Genomic DNA, 12136 nt, shown 5'->3' with positions numbered 1-12136 from the left:
GGTACATCTATACTCCAAAAAGAGAAATTTACAATTCATCCCTTGAGAGTTTTATTGTTCAGATGACTTAAAAAAAAGTTTAGTTGTATTAAGTAATGTTTTGCTTATAGATGATAAAATTCAGCTAGTGTTACGAAAATAGTGAAATTTCTGTTGATTTGACTTTTTTTCAGATCACTGAAATCAAAATATACAGACCTCCTTCCATACATGCACATCCACACATATTTAGCCGTGCTTCGAGAGAGCCGCTGTTTGACATGGGGTGACCGCGGCCATATTGAATGTCAGTGTCAGGTGTAACAAGGTCATCAGTCGTAGTAGGTCACGTTGTTTCCTTCAAAACATATTAGATTCTTGAATAAAAGGTTGGTGGCATATAGGATTAAGTATAAGTTTCATAAAATAAGTTGTTCAATACAATTTATTGTTCGAACATTGCATGAAATGTGAGGAAGGTTCATCAGCAAAATCTAATAAAAAATATAACCTTACATTTTAATAACCTAACATGGCAGAAAATATGGCTTATGTTTGTTAATAATACGTATTTAAGAATAATATAATGAATTGTAGTCTGAAGCTTCTAATCAGAGCTTGAATTTTATAATTGTTTATAATTGAATGTGACTAATAAAAAGTTAAAATATTATTTAAGAATGAGCTTTTGCTTCATAAATGCGTCGGAAAGTTTTGTGAAGGTTGTTGACTTAAAGCTGGTCGATTAGATTTTTTAAGAGAAAAGTAATGAGAAAATACTCAATTACATTGCCGTGTTTTTTGTTATTTATCAGCATGTGAGAGTAAAATAGTAACACTGTTACATCCCGTACAAATAAAAGATACCGGTATTACTGCAAGTCGCGTAAGTACCGGTAACCAAACTTATTTTACATGATATGATAACGTACAATAATAATAATAATTTTATTGTCTTTAGAGATTATGGGAAATTACTTACGAACTGTGTTACACTTTGACGTCTTTTTGTGTGTGTGTGTGTGTGTATGTGTAACGAATGCGTAATTTATCAGTACAAGGTTCAAGTCTAGATTTATTCTGAGAGTACCGGTATGTAAGTAGTGGGAAATTTCGGAAGCAAGGTGCAAATTTACAATAGCGGATCTACTGCAAGTTAATTTCTGTCTCACAAAATCAACTCGCCTTTTATAGGCAGCATCTTATTCTTCGGTTCACGTTTATTTTAGAGGGCTTAATTTTCATGGCTGTAAATATAGCATTATCTTGTAAAATTAACGCAAGCTCCCCCCGAAAGACATTGGGATTTGCAAAAATTCTACTCACGAATTGCACACAAATTTACAATATAAGTGCTAGCGCCATAAATCAAGTACGAAAAACTCGCACCAGCCTGTGCCAGGTGGAGAGTGCAAGCTAAACTTGCACAGAGACTTGCTTTCATCATGGATGAGAAGTACTTCTACTACTTCTACATTGACTTCAGTGCACATACCATTGTGTACCGTAACTTATAATGGGGTTTAGTATTTGAGAATAAGTCCAGAAATGTAAAATTCACAAGAAAGAAAAGAGTTTGTTATTTTTCATGAAATTCATGGGTTTAGTACCGGAGGTGCGTCTTGTTGGTACCATTTTGGGTAGAGACGTGCTGACGTCAGACGTTATCTAATGAGGAAATTCAAAAATGCATGTGATGGATATAACATTTCGATTGTAAGTTTTATATGTTAGTGAAAAAAAAAAGAGGTTACGTTATGTATAGAGGCACGTATTATTGAAGTTGACCAGAAAGTGTGGTAAATGTCGCAAGGCATTGAAAGTAAAGAAATGGAGAAACAAATTTTCAGATGTAAACATTATGTTGATGGTGTAAAATGTTATTGACGAAGAAAGGTACTTTTTTTTTCGAGGACACAAAGTTGTTCTTAAGAAGGTACCTAACCTACTGCTTTTAGCGACATCCACGTTTACACGCATACCCAGAATCTCTGACGTGCCTGCTCCCTAAGTACACGCACTCTTGTTACCTCTCGGTCATGCTGCGCTGGTTCGGTTAGGTAGCATTCGTGCTTTTCACTGGTCACCTAGCACAGATTGTTTTATTTTACACACTTTTACACTACTTTTTATGACATTATTTCCGGACGCAGTATTTACACGCGAAACGGTAAAGTCCTCTTAAAGTAAATGCACATCAAGGCATTCGGAAGAAACACTTTTTAGAGTAATGACTGATTTTTTTCAGAAATGAGAAAAGTTTAACCATTTTCAGCTTGAAAATACTGGACCTTCTCTGCGACACAAAGGACCTACCTTGTAATTGGATGTTTACCTTCCATTGAACATAATCTGTCATTAAAAAGGTGATTTTATTGTTAAGATGACTCCGGTCGTTTAGAGGGGCTGATTGTGACACTGATCACTACCTGGTAGTAGCGATAATACGGGAGAGATTATCGTTGAATAAAGGTAATATTCAATGTCCGAAAACGGAGAGATTTAATTTAAAGAAATTAGAAGAGAGCCAGGTAAGAGAGGAATACCAGGTTGAAGTTTCGAATAGATTCGCGGTTTTAGAGGATTCGGAGTGCACTAGTGTTGAGGATACTTGGATTGAAATTAGAGATAGCATTAAATGTTCAGCAATAGAAAAATTGGGACACGCGGAAATACGTAGGAACAAACCATGGTTCGACCAAGAATGCATTAAACTAGCAGACAAGAGAAAACAGGCAAAATTACGGTGGCTACAAAATCCGAATGAAACAACTACACAAAATTTCGCAGATATCAGGCGGGAAACTTCCAAAACTTTTAGAACAAAGAAACGGGATTTTTTGAAAGCTAAAATTAAGGAACTTGAAGATAATAGTAAAAATAAAAATATTCGGGACATGTATAAGGGGATCAGCGAATTTAAGAAAGGCTATCAACCTCGTGCTTATATATTAAAGAAATCTGACGGAACAGTTCTCACCGATACGGATAGCCTCTTAAATAGATGGAAAGATTTCTTTGACGATTTGCTGAACACGCAGCCAAAAACTAATGTGCGTGGAGAAAAGGAGATACACACCGCAGAACCGTATATTCCAGAACCCAATCGAATAGAAGTGGAAGCCGCTATAAAGAAATTGAAGAAACACAAATCTCCGGGCGTAGATGAAATTCCGGCTGAGTTAATTTTAGCTGGAGGCGAAAAATTGTGGAACAAGATACACAAACTCATTCTCCTTATCTGGAACAAGGAAGAATTGCCACAAGAGTGGAAAGAATCAATCATTGTTCCAATTCACAAGAAAGGCGACAAAACTGACTGTAATAATTATCGAGGCATTTCTCTTCTGTCAACATCCTATAAAATCCTTTCAAATATTCTGTTAGCAAGATTGACCCCATACGCAGATGAAATTATTGGAGATTATCAGTGCGGATTTAGACGAAATCGATCAACTATCGACCAAATATTTACCATTCGCCAAATACTCGAAAAGAAGTGGGAATACAATACCCCGGTACATCAACTATTTATTGATTTTAGAAAGGCTTACGACTCGGTTAGGAGAGAAACATTATACAACGTTCTTACAGAACTTGGAATACCGAGAAAGCTAATTAGATTAATTAAGATATGTTTAAGTGAATCCCAAAGTAAAGTCCGGGTAGGAAAATTTTTGTCCACGATTTTCCACGTCGAAAATGGCCTGAAACAAGGAGATGCGTTGTCGCCATTATTATTTAACTTTGTGCTGGAATACGCCATAAGGAAAATCAAAGATAGCAACCAGGGCCTAGAGTTGAACGGCATTCACCAGGTTATGGCATATGCTGATGATGTAAATTTAATAGGGGATGATAGGAGAACAGTAGAAATAAATGCAGAGATATTATTAAACGCTTGCAGGGACATGGGTTTAGAAGTAAATGCAGATAAAACTAAATACATGGAAGTGCGTCGGGACCGTAATACGGCAAATTGTGGAGGCGTTAAAATATTAAATAATGCTTTTGATAAAGTGGATACTTTCAAATATTTAGGATCAATATTAACAGACGAAAATCATATTCACGAAGAAATTAAATGTCGACTAAAAGCAGGGAATTCGTGTTACTATTCGGTTCAAAATCTCTTGTCGTCGCGAATTCTGTCGAGGAATTTGAAGCTTAAAATATATAAAACGATAATCATGCCTGTTGTTCTGTATGGTTGTGAAACATGGTCGCTTACTCTGAGGGAAGAACATAGACTGAAAGTATTTGAGAACAGGATCCTGAGAAGAATATTCGGACCCAAGAGGAACGAGAATGGGGAATGGCGGAAGCTTCATAACGAGGAACTACATAGTTTATACGGTTTATCCAACATTGTTAGGGTCGTCAAGTCTAGGAGGCTCAGGTGAGCAGGTCATGTAGCTAGAATGGAAGAAAGTAGAAACGCTTTCAAAGTCTTGACTGGTAGACCCATAGGAAAACGACCATTAGGAAGACCTAGGCGCAGATGGGAGGACAATATTAAGATGGATCTCGCAGAGATAGGAATACAAAGTAGAAACTGGATGCAATTAGCTAAGGATAGAAGTCAGTGGAGAGCTTTTGTGAACGCGGCACTGAACCTCTGGGTTCCATAGGCCATAGAGTTAGTTAGTTTAGTTAGTTAGTGAGAGGACTAAGATATTAATTTCCCTCGACGAAATACTGCACAATATAAGGAAGCGTATTTTGTGTATACAAGAATAGGGTAGCTAAATTGTGAAACTATTAGACATCGCATCCCAAGAGTAAGAATGTCGTAACTAAACTGTCAGTTTTATAGCTAAGAAAAAAAAAATGTATCTAAAGAAACTTCCGTATTTTTCTGTTTTCAAGAATTGCAGCTTTATTTCACTGGTACTTGCTCGTTTTAAGGATGGATACATCTCTGAAATTTAAAGAAGAAACATGTTGCTTAGGTAGCTTGGTAGGTTGCTTATTGCTTTTCAAAAGAGCAATATATATAAAATCAAAACATATATGCTGTTCTTAGTCCTCACATCCCTAATAACATTGAAAAGTAATCCAAAGTGTGCGCTTCTAAGCACTTAGTCCATAAGGAACTGAGGTGTCCTAACCTAACCTATGTTTTAATGCAAATGCAGAGTATTAAGTCATGATTCATAACGTATCTGGTAATTTACTATCCTCCCTTACATGCACTACCATGCAGACACGCCAGTTTCACTCTTCCCCGACGCGGAGTAGATACAATCGTTGCTTGTAGAGGCATCTAGCACAGGTTGGTGTTTTTCGCTTGAGTAATGTTTTATGACACGTTAGTTTCTACAATATAAGAAATCTGTACGCTTGTAATTATTTGGGTATGCTGCACGGAAATAGAGAGCGTAGAACGTCTTATTGAATCGTGTAGGAAAGTGCAAGAAAAGCACTGTTTGATACATGTTTCTCCCATTTATTTATTATGGCACGTCTGCATGCGTATTATCAATCTGTATACATGGGCATGTGCCAAGGAAATGAGTGTAATGTCTTGGAGAATCATTTGAAGCAACGAAATTGAAGTAAAAATTTGTTTTGAATTATGACGGATTATCGCAAATATGCACTGAAGCTTCAGTATTCCATTCAGTTTATTTTGGTAATTGTACAAGTGATCTTTAAATTGCGCCATTGCTGAAACTACCACTGCTTACACAATGCAGTATTCAGGAAGTTACGCGTACTTTCCTCTCCCCCACTTTGATGCTTTCTTCATTTTCACAAACCGTGCGTAATGGTTACTTTATAAAGGATTCCTTGGCTCATATTATTAGTTTTTCATCCTCAGCTTCTTTATAACTGTGTATCTCAGGTATGTGAATATCGGCAGTGATGTGAAAAAAGAGATTGAAGAAAAATTCTGTACAATGGGTGATGTGGTTGACAATGTAGAGAATAGTTGGGGAAAAGTTAAACAGATTCTACTTGACACAGTCCACAATAACATTGGTAGGATGGAAAGAGCACTGAGAAAACCATGGATAACTGAAGCAATGCTTAAAAAGATGGAAGAACGTAGAAGGGCAAAAACACGGATATCAATGAATACAGAAGGCTGAATAATGAATTGAGAAGAGAAACAGACAAAGCCAAAGAAATGTACACTCATGTCCAAAATGATTGTCGCATATCTATAACTGTCTTCTTGTAAGAATATAATTTGATAATGATTTTTCAGGATACTTTTAATACTGATACTATGTGTATAATCGGGAAATGTATATTTGTGGTAAATTTCATAGGAAAAGAATTATTAATACGAAAATTAGAATGAGTAAAACAAAATGTTGCTAAATGGACAAGAAAGTTTTATTTTCGCTTTATTGTACTTATTTACTGCTCTTTTGACATGAAATTTGCCACATACATGTCTTTGCCGATTATACACATACTAACATTATAAGAAATACCGGGCGAATTCGTTATCAAATTGTATTTCTACAACAACATATTTATAGACATGCGACAATAATTTTGGACATGAGTGTACATGAGCAGATATGTGAGGAAATAATGGAACTTCAACAACGCGGCAGATACGATCTGATGTACCAGAAATCACAGCTGATCGATGATTTGAAAGTTAAAGAGAAAATATTGAAAGTTAAAAGAGGTAGCTGAAGATCGACAAAAGTGGAAGAAACATTTCCAGGCTTAAAATAATAATAATAATAATAATAATAATAATAATAATAATAATAATAATAATAATAATAATAATAATAATAATAATAATAATAACTTATTAGTCCCAGGACCTGCCGAAAGGCAGAATACTTAATAATAATAATAATAATAATAATAATCTCAGGTATGAACCGTGCATATTTGAATTACGTACACACCGCTGCATCAAAGTAATATTGTATTAGTCCTGTAAATTTTACAAATAGTGAAATCCCATTCTATGAGATGGTATCTAAGTGGAAACGGCAATTCCAAACGACACATGACCACCGCGGACGCCTTTAAATCTGGAAGTCCATCTTTCACTTACGATGGCGTCTTGACGGAGAAAATTAAGATGATCATAATGGAAGATAGGAGGATAACTATTGAAAAGTATTGTGTGTGCAATGGGTATGAGTTATGGATCTGCCTGGAATATCATTCACAACCAGGTGCACAGTCAGAAACTGTCAGCACGATGGGTGCCTCGACTGCTCACATCTTTGCAGAAGAGAAATCGCGAGGACTTTGCAAGAGAAATGTTGCATCACTGAGAGGTGGATGAAGAACCCTTTTTTGGGAGACTGATGAGAATGGATGGAGTTAGGTTTATCTTTATGACCCAGAAACAAGGAAATGAAAAAAACAGGAAACACTCCTCCTCCTCCCTCACTTTTAAAAAGGCACGAGTGCATAAGTTTGCCACCAAGATGGTGCTTTCTGTTTTCTGAGACTGTAAAGGGATCATCATGACATATTACCCTTTATTAATACATATTATTTCCGTCTCCTAAGTTACGAAAGGAACTGAAGAAGAAATGTGGATAGATCATAAAAGAGGTGCTGCTTTTGACAGACAATGCACCAGCTCATTCTGCCCATGCATCCATGATATGAAGGCAGTGGAATTAGGATATGGAATATTGCCCCATCCCATACTCACCAGACCTAGCACCAAATAACTTTCCAGAAATGAATCATCCACTTAGAGGACGCCATTTCTAAGGTTGAACTCTGATTTCAAATCCGAACTGGATACTTTTACAAAATGGGCTTATGGAAAGTGAAGAGCCGCTGGCAAAAATGTGTCGCTAGGCACGGTGACTATGTAGAGAAGTACTAATACCATTTTGGTGTCAGAATTTTTCAGAGTAGATTTCTTCTATGTAATTGCACGAACTTTTTGATACGCCCTCGTAGAGAGCTATATAAGCCCAGAGATGTGTGTTAACCATTGTTGTTAGAATCACACACTAATACCGGGCACTGTAAAGGTTAATTTTTTGTTTGTTTATTTTTGTTGGTGGATTTCAATTAATTTCAGTAGGAATAATAATAATAAGTCAAAAACGTATGCTACTAATAATGAAGATTGATTGTTTACTTCAGTGAGTCATGGATCGGATTGTATTAGAACCAGAAAAAAAGAATTACTAAGCCTATCAAGATAAATAATGGGACTACTAATAGCTACCGGTACACAGTTTCGTCAAGTAACAGAGTTCATTTACAGCTGTAATGATTCAGTTCTACTAGATTTACATTTTATAATTGAATAGGTTTAGCAACAAATGTAGTGGGCTGTTGTCTAGTGGAACAACACTCTAGGCATTTAGCAAAATAATATTATTATATCAGAGGCATGCAAAATATGGTATGAATACTATAAGCACGAAGTTTCAGTGTTGATAATGATGGTAGTGGCCATCAAAACTGTTTCGGAATAGATTAGTCCAGAAGGTATAACGTTGTCGGCTTCCCGCGCTTGGACCTTCTCGTCACTGGAGGATGTGGTAAGAGGGTAGCCAATCACCACCAAACGTCTACTGCGCTCAGCGAACCACGAATAACCAGGTCCGTATTTATACATTGTGCGCCCCTATGCTCTAAATAATTCCCCCGCACAAACTTATGTCTCAAACAATGAAATTAGCCGTGATTTTGCAAACATACCAACTAAAGAATAACATAGGGCCATTTTAAAATTAATCGAAAACGGCCAATATTAGAGTAGAATTCATAGCTCTTAGGGTCGCTGAGATGAATAGTGAATATGGAAAATGCGGCATACGAGAAATTGGTGGATAAAATGAAGGAAATAGATCAGAAGGCGGATAGAGCGCAGTGAGGAATAAAATCAGTTCACTTTGTTCTGCATACTGCAGAGAACTAAACAAGATAAATGCAATTATAAGATCTTCCTTTTTGGTTTTGCTGGTCTTTGCGCTTCCAAGGCACAAGCAAGTACTATTGCTAACAAGCTGCTTCAGTGGACATGTTTACGCGATCAAACTGAAAATTGAAATCAAGTTTGTGCAGACAATTGAACCGTGTATGGCCGAGTGTGTGCACAAACATGACGTTTGCACAAACCGTGGATCGTCTATGGGCCCATTTAGGATACTAATGATGTATTAAGTTAAGCAGTTTATTTTCATAATAACGGGTAATGTATTTATTAAATTCCAAAGAAAGCGCACACCCTGTTTCATGAAAGTAAAGGCAATTGGCAGACCCGTAGGTAGGGAAGGGCTAGAACGGGTAGTGTCTGCTGTAAATTATTTTTTGCTCCCTCTAAAACAAAATGTAGATAATTTTCAAATTTAATTAAAACCAATTAGCATATTCTTGAAATTTTATTAACCAAATTCAGTTTAACGGATTTTACTCATTTTGCTCATCCTTGCTGTCATAGATGGACCAAATATCCCCAATTGACCATTTCCCATTTCAGTAATTTCAAACCTAAGTATCCTAACATTGCACTGTTTCAAGCAACTAATAAACTCGTTGCAATTAGAGAACTACTTCCAAGGAATAGCGTTTTCCATGAAGTCTGCAACCTTAACTGTGAAATGAACAAACCATATTGTCTCATTGCAGAGGTGAATGAAATGTAGACTTCATTGTAAATCGATATCACCCAAAGTTGTTACAGTATAATTTATGAAGGATGAATCTACTTTAGTTTTAATGGTTAATAAGAAATAAAGAATTACGGTCGCCAGGTCACGATCTTTAAGATAGTTTAAAGTGAGTGGAATTCAAATACATAATATAATAGCGCAGTGTTACGATAAACTGATAGAAGAAAAGAATGCATGCCCTGTTATCTGAGGGTTTGAAAAAGACGATATTGTTAGTTAACAGTTACAATCAGCAGCTGGATTTAGCTGTTACTAGAACGATTCAGTCTTTTCCTGATCTAAAAGAAATCCTCGACTCCTTAGGATCAGTTTTAGAACGGGAAGGCGAAGTATTAATTGAAAATATTTTCCACAATGCAATGAAGGCGTAAAAATCAAACGCAAATGTGCACTCCTCACTAGCTTCACTAATTTGATGGTTGGTTGATTGGAAAGGCATAAATCTTTAAAAAAGGAAAAGATCAGAACGCTCTGAGAAGATTGTTCTACGAAACTCCCGATCTCTGTATGGAAGAAAATCGTAGTAGATTCAGTGAAACAGGGAAGGCCTCTTATTGGAGCAATTTAACACTTACTAACCGGAAACAGAAGTTAAGAAAAGGTTCAAACGTCTGTGGGATGGTGTCAAATATGTATAAACACCTACCATTGTCAAATACAGTATTCATAATTTAAAACAGGAAACGGATCTGGTAAATCGACGAATTAGACTACATGTCTGAAAAAAATTGGAAAATACAATGTTCCTTACACAAGCTGCTCTAGTTATTCTGTCTTCCACTGTCAATGGCTGACCTTCGACCCCAACGAAAATCAAACCTCGTTCTCTTGTACAATTAGACATTTTCCTTGCACTAAATCTGAACGAGCTTCTCATTGAGTTTGCGATGTGCTCATGGAAAGCCGTTTTGGTGTATACATATTATGCAAGAACTATTATGATTTTTTTGTTTACTTTCTTCCATAATGTTTTCTAAATTTTCATATATATAAATATCTCATATTTTTTTCTCTTGTAATTCTCAAATGATTTAATTAACAGTGATTCTAAGATTTTCCATATAAATTAATATTTTGTATTTACATAGTCTGTCTGGAAGTAATGATACCAAGTCTACAAGTATGAAAAAGACTACGTAATAAAAAGAACAATAATATTTGTACATTAAAATTCTTCAAAATATTATCCTCCTGCCTCTATACATGTTTCCAATCTGCGATGGCCTCCTGGGAGGCCTGTTCAGAAAGTGCGTTTAAAGTCATTTCACAAACTGCTTTCACGTCGTCAGTTGTTCTTCTTGGCCACTGTGCATTTTCCCTCTTCATTTTGGGTTCGTACTAGAATATCCACGTTTTATCACCCGTGATAAAATTTCCAAAAAAGTTCTCACACGTCGAAAACGTCTTGACAAATTTCTACTCGGCGAGATTTTTGGTCGTCGGTCAAAATTCTTCGTACAAGCTTCGTCGTAGTTTTCTCATGTGCAAATACTTGTCATAATCTCGTGGACGATACTTTTTCGAATATTTAATATGCCAGCCTTTACACGACACACGCATTGAACGGTCTGTTTGCAAAGGTTCTTTCACACGAGTCACATTTTTGATGTTTGAGGAGATTGACGGCCGTCCAGCGTGGACTTCGTCATTGACCTCTTCGCGGCCTTTCAAAAATGCCTTGTGTCGTCTGTAGACTTGTCTTTGAGATAAACACTCAGCCCCGAAGACCTGTTGGATTATTGGAGAAGTTTGCACTGTGGACGTGCCGAGTTTCACACAATATTTGATCTCGTATCTTTGTTCGAGTGAGCACTGCATCGCGACTTGCACAAGAGAGGAAACAGAGGTTTACGAAATCGTCCGTCCTTTACCTTCGAGAGCTCGGAGACATCTGAACAAAGCACTCGCTCGGTACTTGACTTACATTACCATGGATCCCGGCAGATGGAGCGGGCTGCAATGTACAGCTGCTTTACAATAAAATGTATGATTTTAATTTCCAAACAGACATCACAAGAAAATATGTAATTGAACTGACTTATGTACTATTTTTTCTAATATTTGTATTTTGATGATGAAAATTGGATTTGTGTATCACAACATTCGTTACTATAATTCAGTTGATTTTGAGTTTAACTTCCCTTTCAGCAGCGAGACTATATGAGACGGGACCTACTGATTACCGTGGAATCCGAACCACATGAGCTCCCGCCAAGGATGGAACCCGGGTCTCCCACGCCAAAGGCGCGTACGCTAACCGCGTAGCCACGAAGGATCTCATTCGTTATTATAGTATACCATTTGTAAAAGGACTTATAGATTCCGTATTGTAAATAAACAGTTCTGTGATGTTTTTCTCATTGTCCTTTCAGTGTTAATTTCTGCCCCTTCTAACTAACCGGGCTGCCTACGGGCTTTGTAATTAGGGTGAAATAAGTCGTTATCTGCGAATTTAACCTCAAACAATAGGCTGCGTTGAGAAGCCATCCCATGTTTTATTAAAAATCAAATAATTTTTGAAAGTT

General features: G+C 36.6%; 1 protein-coding gene across 3 annotated transcripts in view; it reads left to right on the top strand.

The window, feature by feature from the left end:
- Window positions 1–207: 207 nt before the first annotated feature.
- LOC145672024 (uncharacterized) overlaps window positions 208–12136 on the top strand; it is an 84831-nt gene continuing 72902 nt past the window's right edge. Inside the window, exon 1 of one of the 3 annotated variants that reach the window (XM_081741215.1) lies at window positions 208–368. Coding sequence is in view for 1 of the 3 variants with exons in the window: in XM_081741214.1 (XP_081597340.1) it covers window positions 660–701 (42 nt within the window). In the remaining 2 variants the exon portion in view is untranslated. The other 2 variants (XM_081741214.1, XM_081741216.1) reach the window with 2 other exon arrangements.

This window comes from Thermobia domestica, chromosome 15 (genome assembly GCF_964235325.1).
Source record: "Thermobia domestica chromosome 15, izTheDome1.hap1.1, whole genome shotgun sequence".
Lineage (NCBI taxonomy): Eukaryota > Metazoa > Arthropoda > Insecta > Zygentoma > Lepismatidae > Thermobia > Thermobia domestica.
This window is presented reverse-complemented; position numbering and strand designations above follow the sequence as displayed.